The 17,550-nt window shown below is 63.9% G+C and overlaps 2 protein-coding genes across 2 annotated transcripts; both read right to left on the bottom strand.

The window, feature by feature from the left end:
* Positions 1-849: 849 nt before the first annotated feature.
* On the bottom strand, positions 850-5,190 carry NEUROD4 (neuronal differentiation 4). Its single transcript, XM_088068812.1, has 2 exons — positions 4,879-5,190; positions 850-3,613 (listed from the first exon to the last, which is right to left on the bottom strand). Exon 2 carries the CDS (start codon positions 3,602-3,604, stop codon positions 2,615-2,617), a length of 990 nt encoding a protein of 329 aa, XP_087924938.1. The 5' UTR covers positions 3,605-3,613; positions 4,879-5,190; the 3' UTR covers positions 850-2,614.
* A 6,823-nt stretch (positions 5,191-12,013) lies between these two features.
* LOC148182348 (uncharacterized) lies at positions 12,014-16,777 on the bottom strand. The gene is made up of 6 exons (XM_088068719.1): positions 16,722-16,777; positions 16,370-16,540; positions 15,313-15,358; positions 12,636-13,308; positions 12,154-12,271; positions 12,014-12,017 (listed from the first exon to the last, which is right to left on the bottom strand). The coding sequence occupies exons 1-6, from the start codon at positions 16,775-16,777 to the stop codon at positions 12,014-12,016; spliced, it is 1,068 nt and encodes a 355-aa protein (XP_087924845.1).
* Positions 16,778-17,550: the final 773 nt, after the last annotated feature.

Below are 17,550 nucleotides of genomic sequence, written 5' to 3'. Positions count from 1 at the left end.
ATGAATCCATCCCGGGTAAATCCATCCCGGGTAAATCCATCCCGGGTAAATCCATCCCAGGTAAATCCATCCCGGGTAAATCCATCCCAGGTAAATCCCAGGTAAATCCATCCCGGGTAAATCCATCCCGGGTAAATCCATCCCAGGTAAATCCATCCCGTTAAATCCATCCCAGGTCGGCGCATCCCCATCCTCATCCCTAACCCACCTCTCCCCTCATTTTTTGGGGACCCACGCGGTTCCCCCTCTCCCCTCCCTGCCCGTTTCTCTCTCGGAGCGGCCCCGCAGGGCCCCCCCGGCCCGGCTGCAGCTGCGGGGGTCCCCGGAGAGCCCCCCGCCCTCAGCCCGAGCCGGGCGCAGCTTGCGGGGAGCGGCGGCGGCTCCCCCGGGCTCCGGCACAGCCGGCGCGGGGACAGCGGGGACAGGGGACAAGTGGAGCGGGGTCCCCGAGCCCCCCACGGCCGCCAGACGCTGCCGAGGGGTCGGGGCGCAGCTGGAGAGGGACGGAGGCACCCGGGGGAGGGGACGGGGTGAAGCCAGGACGCGGAGCAGCCGGGACACATCGCAGCTTCCCAAAGCTCTCCGGGAGCGCCAGGGCTGTTCTGCACCCCCGGAACCCCCGGGTCTGTCCTGAACCCCATTTCCTGCTACCCCCAATTCCCCCCAGGGCTCTGCTGAGCCCCCGTTCCCGGCACCCCAAATCCCCCACAGAGCCCCGAGGTCGGGGATCCCACCTGGATCCTCTGAGCCCCCCACCCTCACCCCGGCACCCCCAAAAAGGAGACAACAGCCCCCGGGTGAAGCTGCTTGAAACGAGACCACGACTTTATTCGAGCTAAAAACCCCAAATCTGCTCTTTACAAAAGGATAAAACATTTTCAGTACAAAAGGGAAGGAGCCCCAGGACCTGGGGGCTGGGCAGGGACCTCAAACCATCTCCAAATTCCCAACTTTATACAAAACCAGGGAGATTTGGCCAACCGGGCTCGCGAGGCCAGCGGGACATCAAAAATAATTGCCTGGATTTCCTTTGGAAAAAAAAAAAACCCAAACAAATGAAAAATAAAAATGGAAACGGTTGCATAGCATTTAAAATTATTGCTGGAAATTCACAGAGGAGCTGGGAGCTGTTGGCAGGATCCTCCTCCCAAATCCCTGGAATGGCCTTTAAATACAGAATTTGGTATTAAATATGGGAATACCGGGATTTATCCCCCCCAAAAAAAACACCAAAAAATTCAGGTGGTGAGGGGCGGGGGAGGGAAATAAATTAAATAAATAATGGTTAATAAATACACGGCAAAAACCCACAACGGCTCCGAGAAGGGAATTCCCACCACGAGCCTGGAAGACAGCAGGGGAAAAACGCCCGGCACGTCCCGGGTTTCCACGGAAAAGGGGAGGAAATAAATTAGGAACCCCCTCACACACACGGGAATTAATAAATAAAATGGGGAATTAAGACAGGTTTTTGTTGGTGCTCGGGGCAGGGGAGGGGATGAACCGAGAGGAGATGAGGTCCCGGAAGGGAGATCTGTGGATCCTTTTCCAGCTGGGAAGGATTGGTGGGATCCCATCCGAGGTTTCCAGGGCTGAGGGTTGGGAGGGGTGCAGGGGTGGCCACGGGGACTGGCTGGTGACCCCGGATAAGGGACTGGGATGTCCAGGGATGACAGGACACCATCCTTGGGCAATGGACCAATGCCTCTGGGTGATGGACAACTGTTCTTGGATGCTGTTCCTCCATCCTGGACATTGTCCCTCCACCCCTGGACATTGTCCCTCCACCCCTGGACATTGTCCCTCCACCCCTGGACACTGTCTCTCCATCCCTGCATGTTGTTCCTCCATCCCTGGACACTGTCCCTCCATCCTTGGACACTGTCCCTCCACCCTGGACACTGTCCCTCCATCCCTGGACACTGTCCCTCCACCCCTGGACATTGTCCCTCCATCCTGGACACTGTCCCTCCACCCCTGGACATTGTCCCTCCACCCCTGGACATTGTCCCTCCATCCCTGGACACTGTCCCTCCACCCCTGGACACTGTCCCTCCACCCCTGGACACTGTCCCTCCACCCCTGGACACTGTCCCTCTATCCTTGGACACTGTCCCTCCACCCCTGGACATTGTCCCTCCATCCTGGACACTGTCCCTCCATCCCTGGACATTGTCCCTCCACCCCTGGACATTGTCCCTCCATCCCTGATGGGAGAAGGAAAAGTTTCCAAGGTGAGGAATTTCCCACAAGTGTCCAGCTCGTTCCCACCCGGCCACTGCTGGACTGGGACACCCGAGACCCCAGCAGAGCGTGGGGAGGGGACACCGGTCACCCCCAGGGGCTGTCAGGGATGTCCCACGGACCATGCAAGGGCCGGATGGGGCTGGATCCCGTGCCAGGATGGACATCCCGGAGGAGGAAGAACCTTTGGGAGCATCTCTGTGGGACACGGCAGTGACCACTGGGAGCTCAGAGTGGCTCCCGTGGCTCCTGGTGACAGCAGCGCGGTGCCATGGCCACCTCCAGGTGTCCTGCAGAGATGCTCGGGGTCCCTCAGCCCTGGCCATGCTGGGAACGGCTCCACGCCCCATTTCCCCCCACCCCAACCCCGCTACTCGTTGAAGATGGCACCGAGCTGGGGCCCGGCCGCGTGGGGCGCGAAGGACTCGTAGCTCACGTCCAGCGGGATCTCGTAGCGACCCACGGAGCTCTGGAAGTGGGAGCCGTGTCCGTGCGCTCCAGCCAGGCTGAGCGAGGGGTAGTGAGCCATGAAGGGATAGGATTTCTCCAGCTCCGGGGATCCCTCCTGCTTCAGGGAGAAGTTCCCGCTGATGCTCAGGGGCGGCGTCAGGGGCCCCTCGTAGGGCGGCGTGGAGCAGTCAGAGGGGTGGCTCCCGAAGGAAGCCTCCACCAGGCTCTTGAAGGCCGGCGGCTTCAGGTGCAGCAGGTGGGACTCCACGGAGCCGTACGGGGGGCTGGGCAGCCCCTGGTAGCCGAAGGAGTGCCCGGCCAGGGCGGACTCACAGGCCGGGGGCTTCTCCTCGTGCTTCTCCAGGAAGAGCGGCTGCGGGCCCAGCTGCAGGCAGCCGGCCACCAGGTTGCTGGTGGGCTGCGACAGCCCCTTGCACAGCATCTCCACGAAGCTCTTCCCCTCGGGGGTCTGCCCGGTCTCCAGCACCTCGGACAGGGCCCAGATGTAGTTCCTGGCCAGCCGCAGCGTCTCGATCTTGGAGAGTTTCTGCGTTTTGGAGTAGCAGGGCATGACCCTGCGCAGGTTGTCCAGGGCGTCGTTCAGGCCGTGCATCCGTGTGCGCTCCCGGGCGTTGGCCTTGACCCGCCGCGCCCGGAACCGCTCCAGCCTGGCCTTGGTCATCTTCTTCTTCTTCGGGCCCCTCCTCTTCGGCTTCTCGCCCTCCTCTTCCTCCTCCTCCTCCTCCTCGGCGCTGTCGTGCTCCTCGGTCAGGGCCGGCAGCAGCCCGAAGGGGCCGGTCCTGCTGTTCCCCTCCCTGAGCTCGGCCTTGGCTCCCGGCATTTCGTCCATCCAGCCCTGGCTGCTGACGAGCTCGGCCATGTCCGAGGGCTTGGAGCAGGTCTGGGGCATCCCCGGGCTCTGCAAGGCAGGGACAGGGACATGGGAATGGATTCCAGAGGGAGAATCCTCAGCACTTTGGGAAAATCCTCTCCCCCGGACACATCAGCCCAGCTCCCGGCACCTCCGGATCCCTTTTTCCCACCTTTTCCCCTCTCAGTTCCCGGTGGATTTCATTTGGGAGCCGCCGACGCCTCTCCCTGAGCTCCAGCGACTTTCCCAGAGCTTCCAACCACCCCATTTCGGGGTTATTCCCACTCCCCAATCCCTCCCGCCGCTCCCTCCACCCCGACCGCCGCATCACCGCTGACAATTCCCGGCCTGAGATTTTCCTTCCCTGAGCCTCCGCTGCCCTCGGCGGCAGCACCGGGAGCGGCCCCGGCTCCCCGTTAATCAGCCCCCCCAAATCCCACCGCCGTCCCTGACTCATTCCATAAAGCTTTAGCCCCTAAGCGGCTTTGCTGGAAGTGCTGCCCGAGCCGCTGCTCCCCTTTCCCGACCATCCCAGGCGGAAAATCCCGCTTTTAATATGCGTGATGGGGCTCCCGGGCGGGATTAGGGTGTTAATTGCTGTCGTATCCCCAATTAACTCCTGGCGGAGCACCAGAGGCCGGGGAATCGGGCGGGGAAGGTTTTGGGGTGAGGGGATGGGTCCGGCTGGTCCCTCTGGTGGGATGAGGGGATGGCCCCGTCGAGATCGGCCCCAAAAAGCTGCAGATCTGCCCCAAACCCCCCCCCAGGCTGCAGCCGGGGGTCTCTTTCCCCCCCCAGGCTCGGGGATCCTCCCTCTCCTCGCTGCTCCCGGGGACCGGGATCCATCGCGGGAGGAAATTCCCGGTTTTTGGGGTCCCTTCTGGAGGGGAGCCCGCGGCCCTGCCCAGCATTTCCAGGGGAAAGTTCTCTCTTTGGAAGTTTTAATGGGAATTTTTAAGGGGATTTTGCTTTCCCTCTGCAAAATACTGATTTTAAAAAATTGAAAAAAAAAATTTAAAATAATAATAAAAAAAAATTAAAAAAGGAAAAACGGGAAGAAATTACCCAGGGAGGGAATTGCCTGAGGAAGTCGCTTCCTTCTCCACCATCCCCACCGAGACCCCGGCCCCGCTGATCCCGGGGGTTGTCACACATCGCCGTGTCCCCTCCCGGCCGCGCGGCTCCATCCCGCACCCCCGGGGGCTCAAATCCCCCGTCCGGGGCCGGGGTCCCGCCATTCCGCCATCCCGGGAGAACCGGGAGCACCGAGAGCCCCGCCGGGGGCAGCGCAGGGAGTCCCGGTCCGGCCTTACCTGGGCACCGCAGCGAGTCCCCACTGTCACTTGTGTCACTCGCCCGGGGACATGGCGGGGTCAGCGCCGGGGGCGGGGGCAGCTCCCGCCGAGCGGCACCGGGAACGCACCGGGGACGCACCGGGAGCGGCACCGGGAGCGGCACCGGGAGCGGCACCGGGAGCGGCACCGGGAGCGGCACCGGGAACGGTACCGGGAACGGCACCGGGAACGGCACCGGGAGCGCACCGGGAGCGGCACCGGGAGCGCACCGGGAACGGCACCGGGAGCGCACCGGGAGCGGCACCGGGAGCGGCACCGGGAGCGGCACCGGGAGCGGCACCGGGGGCGGCACCGGGCACCGGCGGATCCGCACTCCGGCGGGTTTGAGAGCTCCGCGCTGCCCGCGGCTCCTGCCCGGGCGCGGGTCCCGCGTGGCTCCTCCCACGGGGGGGAGTGACCGGGCCCGGCTCCTCCCGCGGCCCCACCGGGACCCCGACGGCAGCGCCCGAGCGTCCCGGGCTTGGGGACTGGCGGGGGGCGACACCCCCGACCCTCGGGAATCCCTGGATGGGGGCTCGGGGACACTCCCGGTCTTTGGGAATCCCTGGATGGGGGCTCGAGGACACCCCCGGCCCGCGGGGATCCCTGGATGGGGGCTCGGGGACATCCCCGACTTTTGGGAATCCCTGGACGGGCCCCCTTGGATGGATCCCTCTGGATGAGGCCCCCCCCCCCCCCCGAGTTTGCCCAGCCCCAGGACGCGATGTGACAGTGCCAGCACTGCCCTGGTGACACCGAGGGTGACACCGGCTCCCAGCCGGGTGCTGGGGGGTGGGCGCGGGGGCTGCGACCCCCTCTGGGCTGTAATGAGCGAGCGAAGGGGAGTAATTAGCCCTCGGCAGAGCCAGAAGGGGCCCGGCCGAGCTGGGGACAGGCAGGGGAAGGGGGCTCGGCAGCCCTCGGGGGACAGAAAAAGACCCCCTCCCCAAAATTCCGGGGGCCCTGGGTCATTTTACTCGTCCTGAGGACTGGGAGGGCCCCTCAAACCTGGGGTTCCCCCACCTCGGGGCAGCAGCGATGTGTGGGGACAGCGATGAAACCCCCAAAAATCAGCCCCGTGACCCCCCCCACCCCTCATCATCCATCCGCTGCTCCCCAGATCCCCGCGGGACCTTTCCCCGTTGCCCCGGAGCGCTCGGCAGCGCGGCCCCGGCAGGCCGGGATTACGGCGAATACTAATTAATTCATTAAGTCGGCTCCGCGGCTCCCCGGCCGGGCGGCAGGAACAGATTGCGGCCGATAAATCTGCCTGTTGCGGGCCCCCCCTGACAGATGGCTCCAACAGGTCCCGGCACCCGCACAAAGGGGCCGGTGGGAGCCCCGGGGAAGGGGGGACACGGCCCGGGCTCCCCCTGGGGCCGCGGGACCCTCGGGGGGCTGCGGGGCTTTGTCTGCGCCGGCTGATCCCATTGTGAGGGGGCCCCGCAACTGTTGGGGTTACGGCGGCCGCGGCCCCGCTCGGCAAAGATTTCCCTTCTCCCCTTCCTTTATCGCCTTCTCTTCCTTTCCCTGATTCCTTCCTCCTTCCCCTTTCCCTTTCCTCCCCTTCTTTTCCTTTCCCTTCCTTTATTCCCTTTCCCTGTTCCCTTCCTCATTCTCTTCTCCTCCTCTTCCCTTATTCCCTTTTCCCATCCCTTTTCCCTTCCCTTATTCCTTCCCCTTTTCTTTTTCCTTCCCCATTCCCTTTTCCCTTTCCTCCCCTTCTTTTCCTTTCCCTTCCCTTATTCCCTTTCCCTGTTCCCTTCCTCTTTCCTCCCATTATTCCCTTCCCCTCCTCTTCCCTTATTTCCTTTTCCTTTTTGTCATTATTTTCCCCCGAAAGCATCATCATCATCATCATCATCATATTATTATTATCATCATCATATCGTCATCATCATCCTCGTCCTCATCATATCATCATCATCATATTGTCATCATCATCCTCATCCTCATCATCACCATCATCCTCATCATCCTCATCCTCATCATCCTCGTCATCATCATCATCATCAACATCACCATCATCATCATCCTCGTCATCATCATCATCATCAACATCACCATCATCATCATATCATCATCATATTATCATCATCATCACCATCATCATCCTCGTCATCATCATCATCCTCTCATCCTCCTCCTCATCCTCATCTTATCACCATCATCATCCTCATCATCATTATCTTATCATCATCATCATCACCATCATATCATCATATCATCATCCTCATCATCCTCATCATCCTCCTCCTCCTCCTCATCCTCCTCTTCCTCCTCAGCCGCGGGGGACCAGGACAGCTCCAGGATTCACGCGGAATCTTCCGGAAGGTTCCAGCAGCGCCCAAACGAAGCGAGATTTGGGATTCTCCACCTGGTCCAGGGATGTTCCACCCCAGGATGTCCCAACCTGGAAATCGGGGTGGGGTCACCCCCCAAAGCCCCCCTCCCCAAATTGGGCCGAGTTTGGGGTGATGAGGAGGAGGAAGGCTCATCCCAGCCCTGCCCCTCCCCGGGGGAAGGGAAATTTCCAGAGTAAATATTGGGAAAAGCCCGGCTGGAATTCCTGGGCCCGTGCGGAAGCGCAATTAGCGCGTATTAACGGGGTCTAATTTAATCCCGGCAGCTGCGCCTCATTTGCATAACACTGGGGAATGTAATTAGGGAGAAACGAGGGGCCGGGGGTCCCCGGGGGGGTGCAGGGGGCTGCGGCCAGCGCTCGCTGACCCGTGTTTGTCACTTTGAGCGATGGTGGCACCGGCGAGAGGGGACGCGGGGGTGGGGACGAGGGGCCGGGGGTCCCCGGGGGTCCCCCTGGGCTCAGTTTTGGGGTCTCCAACCCCCCCCGGCTGATCCAAGCGAGGGTTCCCGGGGGGATTTTCCCACCCCGATGGCCGCTGGTGATGGGGAAGGGACACGTCAGGGGTTGGGGACACTCGGGGGGCGTCTCCCGCCCCCCAAAACCGGCGGGTGTGGGCGACAGTGAGGGCTCCTGCCTCAGTTTCCCCTTCCCCTTTTTCCTGCTCCGGTTTCCTGGAGCTGGGAAGGGAGCTGGGGGGGACAGGGAAAAAAGGACTTCGTGGAGCAGAACCCCCTCGAGAGGGGCTTTTCCTGCCGGGAACCCCCAGAAAACCCCTCAGAGGGATTTTTCCTGCTGGAAACATCACCAAGAACCCCCCCAGAAGGAATTTTTCCTGCTGGGAACCCCCAGGAAACCCCTCAGAGGAAATTTTTCCTGCTGGGAACGCGGCTCGTGGAGGGGTCCCTCGTGTCACCCCCTGAAGGGAGGTGGCAGCGCACGTGGAATCGCACATGGAATAACACAGGGAATCACAGGGAATCAGACCTGGAATCACACATGGAATCGCACATGGAATAACACATGGAATCCCATGGAATTGGACCAGGAATCTCACAGGGAATCCCATGGAATCAGACAGGGAATCACAGGGAATCGCATAGGGATTCAGACCGGGAATTGCACATGGAATCTCACGGAGAATCCCATGGAATCGGACAGAGAATCACACATGGAATCACACATGGAATCCCGTGGAATTGGACCGGGAGTCTCACGGGGATCTCACATGGAATCTCACAGGGAATCCCATGGAATCGGACCGGGAATCGCACACGGAGCCGCACGGGAGCGGCTCCCGCATCCCCGGGCCGGAGCTGACCTCTGCTGGCGGGAGCCCTCAGCAGCCGAGCCCCCCCTGGGGGTGTCCCCCGGCCCCCCCGGGGTCCCCAGGACCCCCATCCCGGCGGGATTTGGGGGGAGCCGGGACTTGGTCAGGCTGGGATCCCCGGGCGGGAGGGCTCGAGGGGATCTGGGCAGCCTCTGCGTGTGGGGTGGGGGCTCGGCACTGGCCGGGGGGGCTGGGGGGATGTGGAGAGTCAGGATTTGGGGTTGGGAAGTGCTCGGGGGGGTTTGGAGAGTCAGGATTTGGGGTTGGGAAGTGCTCGGGGGGGTTTGGAGAGCCAGGATTTGGGGTTGGGAAGTGCTCGGGGGGGTTTGGAGAGTCAGGATTTGGGGTTGGGAAGTGCCCGGGGGGGCCGGGGGGATGTGGAGAGTCAGGATTTGGGGTCGGGCACTACCCGGGGAACCTGGGGAAGATTTGGGGTCCCAGCACATCCCTGGGCTCTCAGGACCCCGGTTCACGCACACCCCGCACCCCTGGGTGCCACCCCGGGGTCCCCCCGCTGCTGCCTGGGGTCACAGCGAGGACTCCAGGGGATCCCGGCAAGGGGGGTCCCCCCTTTTTGGCACCGGTTCCTTCAGGCTCGGGGGCTCCCGGCGCCTGTCCCGACATTCCCAGGGCACGGAAGAAGAGGAGGAGGAGGAGGAGGAGGAGTTGGCACAGGAGGGGACACTGCTGCCTGGACGGCCACCGCGGGCCCCAGATGTTGAGCTGCGGGCACGGCTTTGCCCGTTTGGCAGCGTCCTCGCCCAGCTGCCGCCCCTGTCCCGAGGCTCCGCAGCCGGGGCTGCCGAACCCCCCCCGGAACGGCCCCGGATCCCCCCGGGGCCCGCGGCGGCACCTGGGCCAGCCTGGCCCCGACCCAGGCGTGGAGCCGCGCCCGGTTCCCGGAGGGAGCGGGGGATCCGCGCCAGCTCCAGGGAAAAATCCCTTGGGATGAGGGACCCCCTCCTCGGGGTCCAGGGGGTTGTTTGGGGGGGTTTTACAGGGTCGGGAAATCGCAGGGAACCCTCGGCTCCCCTCGCGGCTCCGCGGATTTCCCGAGTTTTCCCAGGCAAATCATTAATTACTCCATGAACCGAAATTAATTAGGATCGGTTCCTCCGAGGGCGGCTGCTGAGGGGAGGATCCGGGCGGAGCTTCCAGCTGGATCCGCATCCCGAGCGGGCCGGGGGCGGAGGGTCCCGGGGGGCTCCGTGTCCCGGCCCCCCAGGGCCGCCCCCGCCCCCATCCGCCCCATCCTCATCCCCATCCCCATCCTCATCCTCCTCATCCTCTTCCTCTTTCTCCTCCTCATCCTCTTCCTCACCGCGGCCTCCAGAGCCGGGAAAAACCTTCCCTGGCCTCGGGGGTGTGGGGTGGAGGCTGGACCCCAGTGTCCCCCAGTGTCCCCCAGTGTCCCCAGTGTCCCCACTGTCCCCCAGTGTCCCCCAGTGTCCCCCAGTGTCCCCAGTGTCCCCACTGTCCCCCACTGTCCCCAGTGTCCCCAGGGTCTCCCAGTGCTCCCAGTGTTCCCAGTTCCCCCAGTGCTCCCACTGGGGTCCTCACGGCCTTTTGGCGCCACCTCTCCCCAGCAGGAGCTCACCTGGATGGGTGGCACCACCTGGGAGCTGATGACGTCACGCACACGTCACCACCCGTGCCGATTACGTCACCGGCAGGTCCAGCTGGATGTGCCCACCCAGGAGCTGCTGATCCCAAACCTCGGGAGGGGAGGGGAGGGTCCCTGAATGTCCCCGCTCCGTTTTTTCTGCTCCGTCTTTTATTTTGAGGTCAATTCCCGCGATCTGGGGACATTTTCAGTGATCCCAGCCCCAAATCCATCGCTCGGGGGGGACAATGACAGCGGCAGGAGCTGTCGGGAACGACTTGTGCCACCTCCTTGGGGACATCCCACTCACCCCAGCCCGGCTCTGCTCACCGGGAACCAAAAAACACCAAAAAACCACAGCCGGAAAAGCTGATTTTTGTCAAGCTGTGAATTCTCTCACCTGCGACTTCGCACCGAATTCATTTTTCCGCCCCCTCCTCATCCCTGGGCCGGCTCCCAGCCGGGCTCTGCATCCCAGAGCTCCCGGAGCTGGCTCCATGCGCCTTTCCCTGGGGAAAAACGACCCAAAAAACGCTGCTTTGGGGGAAAAAAGCTGCCCGGCAGCGGTGGGAGGAGGCGCGGTGAGATGTCAGCCAGAGAGGAGGAGGAGGAGGATGATGAGGCAGCTCTTCACACCGGGATGAGACATTTCCCTGCGCCGGGAGGGGCTGGGTTTGCTCCTAGAGGGAATTTATTGAGGGGAAAATCAGAAATTTCGGGGAGATTTGAGTTAGGGGGAGGTGACCAGAGAGCGGAAACGGAGCCGCGAGGTTCCCAAACTGGAAACCAGTGCGCACCAGTTCAGCCGCGTGTCCTGGGTCCATGTGGGGGTGTTTTTTCTTTTGGGGGGTGGGAACAACCCCGAGAACTTCACGGAACCGGGATTGGGCTGATCCCGGAGCCCCTCGGGAGCGTCCGGCGGCTCCAAAAAGACTCGGGGATGTTTCCCCCTCTCGCTCCATCCCCTCTGATCCTTCCCTCCCCCGTCCCCGGGAAGATCTCCCGCTTCCCACGGAGCTGCCACCTCATCGCCGTCTCCATGGAAACCGCATCCCCCCCCCCCCCCCAGGATTGGGGAGGGGGTTGGGGGGTGTCAGAGCTGCCAATCCAACAGCTCGGCCCCCACAGGACACCCGGGGAGGGGGGGATGGGACCGGCCGTGGCACCAGGGTGGTCCCCAGGGTCCCCAAGGACCCCTCCCCACCCAAGGCCGGTGACCCCCCCGGGGGAAGGGACAAGGACAGGAGATGCTGGGTGTGGCAGAGCTGTCCCCGACCACCCCCCCGACCACGCTGGGGTCCCACTCAGAGCTCCGGGACACCCCCGTGGGGACCCCCGAGCTGTCCCTGCCCATCCTGGAAGGGTCTCGGGACACAGCGACCCCTCCCCAAAAGAGGGACGGGGCCCGACTCTGAGTGGGGCAGAGAATTTGGGGACGGGGGAGTGCTGTGGGGTGGGCTCCAGGGCTCAGGAGGCACGGCTGGGGGGCTCCCCCATCCCCGGGGGGAATTGGGATAAGGATTGAACACACGGTTGGGACCCCAAAACGGGCACCGAGGCCCCCACGGGCACTGGGATGGGGTGGGGGGTCCTCCCTTCACTGCTGGAGCCCAGAACAGCCCCCAGCCCCATTCCCCCAGCCCAGGAAGAGCCGGCAGGACACGGCGGGCTGCGTTTGGGATCGGCTTTATTTGGGATGAGCCGAGCCTGGAGCGGGGAGTGGGGTCCGTGCTCGGGGGGTCCGGCCCGGGGGGATCGGGGTCCGTGCTCGGGGGGTCCGTGCTCCAGCCCCCGTGGAAGCGCTCTCGGTGCTCCTCACTCACCTGGAAGAAAGAAAACGCAGCAGAGCTGAGCCCCGGTTCAGCCCCCCCCCCAGTCCCACCCTGGGACCCCCCAGCTGCCCCCTAAACCCCCCACCCAGGCCCGAGGAGGGGGCGGGACCGGTTTTGGGGCGCTGACCTCGCCCGAGCCCCCCGTGCGCACCCGATGATGTTGGTGGTCAGAGCGTTCAGCAGCCGGTCCAGCACGTCCGTGAGCAGAGCCAGGACCCCCTCGTTCTTCTCGGCTGCCTCGACCTCTGCGGGGGCAAAACCGGGGGTCTCCAGCACCCCGAGGGGCTCCTCACCCCCTCCTGGGGGTCCCCGCAGCCGCCCAGAGCGGTGGCGATGATGCCCTGGCTCGTCCTGGCCCCCGTCAGACGCCACCGGGCCGGGGGTGGGGGATCCTCCCCCACCCTCGGGAACCCTGACCCGGCAGCACCGACCCCACCCCGGCACAGAGGCAGAACCCAGAGCTCTGCCCGTCCCTGGGGGGCTCGGGGAGTTTTGGGGGGTCCCAAACCAGATCTGCCCCTCCCTGGGGGGCCCGGGGAGTTTTGGGGGGTCCCAAACCAGATCTGCCCCTCCCTGGGGGGCCCGGGGAGTTTTGGGGGGGTCTCAAACCTTTTAGTTTGGTTGCCAGCTCCCCGAGGAGGGTCGGATCCACGCTGAGCTCCTCCGACTCCTCAGAGCTCTCGTCGGGAACCTCGGATTCCTCAGGGCTCTCTTCGGGATCCTCAGACTCTTCAGAGCTTTCTTCAGAATCCTCAGAGCTCTCTTCAGAATCCTCGGACTCTTCAGGGCTCTCTTCAGACTCCTCAGAGCTCTCTTCGTGATCTTCGGACTCTTCAGGACTCTCTTCGTGATCCTCAGACTCCTCGGGACTCTCTTGAAAATCCTCAGACTCTTCAGGGCTCTCTTCAGAATCCTCAGACTCCTCGGGACTCTCTTCGTGATCCTCAGACTCTTCAGGGCTCTCTTCAGAATCCTCAGACTCCTCAGGACTCTCTTCGTGATCCTCAGACTCTTCAGGGCTCTCTTCAGAATCCTCAGACTCCTCAGGACTCTCTTCGTGATCCTCAGACTCTTCAGGACTCTCTTGAAAATCCTCAGACTCTTCAGGACTCTCTTCAGACTCCTCGGGGCTCTCTTCGTGATCCTCAGACTCTTCAGGACTCTCTTGAAAATCCTCAGACTCTTCAGGACTCTCTTCAGACTCCTCGGGGCTCTCTTCGTGATCCTCGGACTCCTCGGGGCTCTCTTTGGGGTCCAGCAGCCCCAGGGGTTCCTCTTTGGAGTCCAGCAGCCCCAGCAGCCCCAGGGGTTCCCCTTTGGGGTCCAGGAGGTTTCCGAGCTCCGCCAGGAGCCCCTCCTGACTCACCTCCTGCACGGGTCCTGCGAGAGGAAGAGCAGAGGTAGCATCGGGACCCCCAGGACCCCCAGGACCCCTCCCTGCAACCTGTGGCCAGTTTGGGGACACCCAGGAACCCTGACCCCGCTCCCGCCCCCACCGGAACCCCCCAGTGCCATCCCAGGACCCCCCCGGTGTCCCCCCAGTGTCCCCCGGTGCCATCCCGGTGCCATCCCAGGACCCCCCCGGTGTCCCCCCAGTGCCACCCCGCTGTCCCCCGCTGTCCCCCGCTGTCCCCTGCCCACGGGCCGTGGCCAGGCTGCCGGCGAGCCCGGCGAGCAGCAGCGCGGTCCAGATCTTCATCATCGCGGCAGATTCGGGACACGGATCAGCACCGGGACACGGATCGGCACCGGGACACGGATCGGCACCGGGACACGGATCAGCACCGGGACACGGATCGGCACCGGGACACGGATCGGCACTGGGACACGGATCGGCACCGGGACACGGAGCAGCACCAGGACACGGAGCAGCACCGGGACACGGAGCAGCACCGGGACACGGAGCAGCACCGGGACACGGATCGGCACCGGGACACGGATCGGCACCGGGACACGGAGCAGCACCGGGACACGGAGCAGCACCGGGACACGGAGCGGCACCGGGACACGGATCGGCACCGGGACACGGAGCAGCACCGGGACACGGATCAGCACCGGGACACGGATCGGCACCGGGACACGGATCGGCACCGGGACACGGAGCAGCACCGGGACACGGATCGGCACCGGGACACGGATCGGCACCGGGACACGGAGCAGCACCGGGACACGGCGGGGATGAGCCGGGACCGGGTCCTGCCCCTTATGAAGGGACTGGGGCAGGGCTCGGGAATGTTCCAGGTGTGGGGAGGTGCCCGTGCCAGGGCAGGATTAGCCCGGATTAGCCCCGCAGCCCCCCCGGGACAGCCCAGCCCCACCCCGGGGCAATTCCTGAATCCACAGAGCCCCCCCAGAACTTCCTGGATCCCACCCGGAGCATCCCAGTGCACTCCAGGGCACCCCAGAGCACCCCAGAGCAATTCCTGAATCCACAGAGCTTCCCCAGAACTCCCTGGGTCCCACCTGGAGCATCCCAGTGCACCCCAGGACATCCCAGTGCACCCCAGAGCACCTCAGTACACCCCAGAACATCCCAGTCCCGTTTTGGGATGGAGCAGAACATCCCAGTCCCGTTTTGGGATGGAGCAGAACATCCCAGTCCCATTTTGGGATGGAGCAGAACATCCCAGTCCCGTTTTGGGATGGAGCAGAACATCCCAGTCCCGTTTTGGGATGGGGGAGAACATCCCAGTCCCGTTTTGGGATGGAGCAGAACATCCCAGTCCCGTTTTGGGATGGAGCAGAACATCCCAGTCCCGTTTTGGGATGGAGCAGAACATCCCAGTCCCGTTTTGGGATGGGGGAGAACATCCCAGTCCCGTTTTGGGATGGGGCAGAACATCCCAGTCTGGTTTTTGGGATCAGATAGTTCTCGGAACCTCCCCAGGGCTGAGCTGGTCCCAGCCCGGAGCTCCAAGGCCAAGGCCAGGGAGTGACCACGGAAAATCGGGATGAATCATTCCCGGGAGCTGCTTGGGAAACAATTCCCGTCCTCTCCAGGAAAGGGGCAGCCGAGCGTGGCCGGAGCTGACAGCGATCCCGGGATACGCTTAGGAAAAAGGGTTTTGGAGGAATTTTAGGGAATTTTAGGGAATGATTGATTGGCAGCGGCTCCGAGGGCTCGGGATTCGGGGATGTGACCCGGGAGAGGCTCTGGGTCCTGCGGGGGTGGATGGGGGTGGGAACTGGGGTGAGAAATGGGGTGGGAATGGGGGACAGAGAGGGATTTGGGATGGATGGGGCTGGGGATGGATTTGGGGCTGGATTTGGGGCTGGATTCGGGAATGGATTCAGGGCTGGATTTGGGGCTGGATTTGGGGCTGGATTCGGGGCTGGATGCGATGCCAGCGGGGACCGAAGACACCCCACAGCAAAGCCAGTCCCAAATGTAGGACACGGGGCCGGCGGCTCCCCCCACTCCTTCCCTGCCCCCCCAGCAGCTCCCGCTCCCCGTGGGAAGCGGCTCCCACGGCTTGGCCGCATCCTTCCCTTTGGCTGCCGAGCCGAGGGATGAATCCTGGGTGTTTTCCATCATCCCAGCGCCCGAGGGAGGATTTGTGCCACCCTCCTGCCTGTTCCTGGTGCTTCCGAGCGTCCCGTTCATTCCCGGTGGGAAAAGGAGGGTGAGGAGAGCCCAGCCGTGCCCCGGGCAGGGATTTGGGGCAGCGAGATCCGGGAGGCAGAGCCAGAGCCCCCAGGAGGGAATTGGAATCCTGGATCAGGGAGTTAATCCCCAAACGGCCTCGCGGGGAGGCAGGAACACAAGAGGAACCTCTTTGTGCTATTTTGTTCCCCATCCCATCGGATGAATTCATCCCAAATGGCCCCAAAATCCCCTCAAAATCCCCCCAAAATCCCTCCCGGGAAGCACCGCGGGCTCCGAGGTGTCCATGGAATGTGCTGAGCCCGGCTCTGCCCCACCCGGGCTTCCCCAGGGGTGCCCACAGCAAATCCCGGGATTATTTCTGGGATGGGAACGGGGAACCGGGATGGGGGTGGCACCGGGGGGTCCCAGCCAGGTTTGGGGTCCCACACACCCCCAGGACAGGGGGGGAATCCTGGAGGAGCCGGATCCATCCCGGGATGGGACCGTCCCCCCCGCCCGGGTTTTGGGATCCAGCCCCCGGTGCCGGAGGGGCCGCGGGGATAATCCCGGATCATCCCGCCCTGGCTGCTCTCCACGGGGAAGCCCCGGGACTGTTGATCCACCGGGACTTCCCTTTCCCAGGAATTGCAGCGCCCTGGGCCGGTGCCACCGGGGGGTCCGGGGAGCGGCCAGGATGGGGACAGCGACAGCCCGGGGACAAAGGGACCGTGGTCCCTTCTTCCCGGGGTCTTTGGGCTCCTTCCCGGGGTCTTTGGGCTCCTTCCCGGGGTCCTGGGGCTCCTTCCCGGGGTCTTCAGACTCCTTCCCGGGGTCCTGGGGCTCCTTCCCGGGGTCTTCAGACTCCTTCCCGGGGTCTTGGGGCTCCTTCCCGGGGTCTTTGGGCTCCTTCCCGGGGTCTTTGGGGCTCCTTTCCGGGGTCTTTGGGCTTCTTCCCGGGGTTCTGGGGCTCCTTCCCGGGGTCTTGGGGCTCTTTCCCGGGGTCTTTGGGCTCCTTCCCGGGATCCCGGGGCCGGGCAGGGACCCCCCCAACAGCTCCAGGCACGGACACAGCCACCGCCATCCCTTTGGGGACTTTATTGTGTCCCCACCTCAGTGTGACCGACGTGGCCAAAGCGCGAGTGACACCCCCAAGGGCTGGGGACATGTCCCCGCTGCAGGCCCCGAGCCACGGGGCTGGGGGGAACGAGCCAAAAATGAGGCAAAATCCTGAGTGCGGAGGTTTTCCTGTGCCGAACACACACACGTGTCACACGCGTGTCCCAGACGTCCGTGGGGACACCCGGCCGAGGCTCCACGTCCTCCTGAGGTGGCCTCAGGTCACCCGCGGGGGGTGGAGGGGCCGGGCCGGCGGTCCCGGGGGTCCCGGGGGTCTCGGGGGTGGGAGCGGATCCTCCCCGGAGGAGCCCGCGGGTGGGGGACACGGAGGGGACCCACCGGGCAGCCCCTGCCCCCCTCAGGAGCCCCCAAATTCACTCCTTGGGGTCCTGGAGGGACCTGGAAAGACCTGGAAGGACCTGGAAGGATGGGGGGAGCGGGCTGCTCCCTCTGGGGCATCATCATCTTCATCATCATCCTCCTCCTCCTCGCTCAGCACCTGCCGGGGGCGGTGGGTGCGGGGCTGAGCGTGTCCCGGTGCGGTGACAAAGCCGTGTCACCTCCCCCGCGTGTCCCTCGTGTCCCCACGCGTGACCCGGCCCGGTCTGTGCGTGTCTGGGGGGGAGGGGGGGGGTGGATGTGACCCGGCTCCCCCCGGGCCCGGCTCCGCCCGAGGCTCTGAATCATTTAAACCTTAAAAGCCTGGGAAGCTCCGGGGACATTCCCCGCTCCAGCCCCTCCCCCGAGCCAGCCGGGGGGGGGCCTTCATCCTCCTCCTCCTCCTCACCTCCTCCTCCTCCTCCTTCAGCTCCAAGGACTCCG

Source organism: Pseudopodoces humilis, chromosome 32 (genome assembly GCF_049639895.1).
Source record: "Pseudopodoces humilis isolate 2021_Gansu_Grassland_sample_001 chromosome 32, ASM4963989v1, whole genome shotgun sequence".
Lineage (NCBI taxonomy): Eukaryota > Metazoa > Chordata > Aves > Passeriformes > Paridae > Pseudopodoces > Pseudopodoces humilis.
Note: the sequence above shows the minus strand (reverse complement) of the source record. Positions and strands in the feature narration are given on the sequence as shown.

Bases quoted from the DNA above. Each gene is read 5' to 3' on its own strand.
- NEUROD4 (XM_088068812.1), bottom strand. From the start codon at position 3,604: ATGCCCCAGACCTGCTCCAAGCCCTCGGACATGGCCGAGCTCGTCAGC.
- LOC148182348 (XM_088068719.1), bottom strand. From the start codon at position 16,777: ATGTCCCCAGCCCTTGGGGGTGTCACTCGCGCTTTGGCCACGTCGGTC. The intron at 15,359-16,369 runs GCCCAAAGACCC...CATCGCATCCAG, and splicing joins CCCAAAGACCCCGGGAAGGA to CCCCGAATCCAGCCCCAAAT. The intron at 13,309-15,312 runs ATTCCCGAATCC...GGGCTGCTGGAC, and splicing joins CCAAATCCAGCCCTGAATCC to TCCAAAGAGGAACCCCTGGG.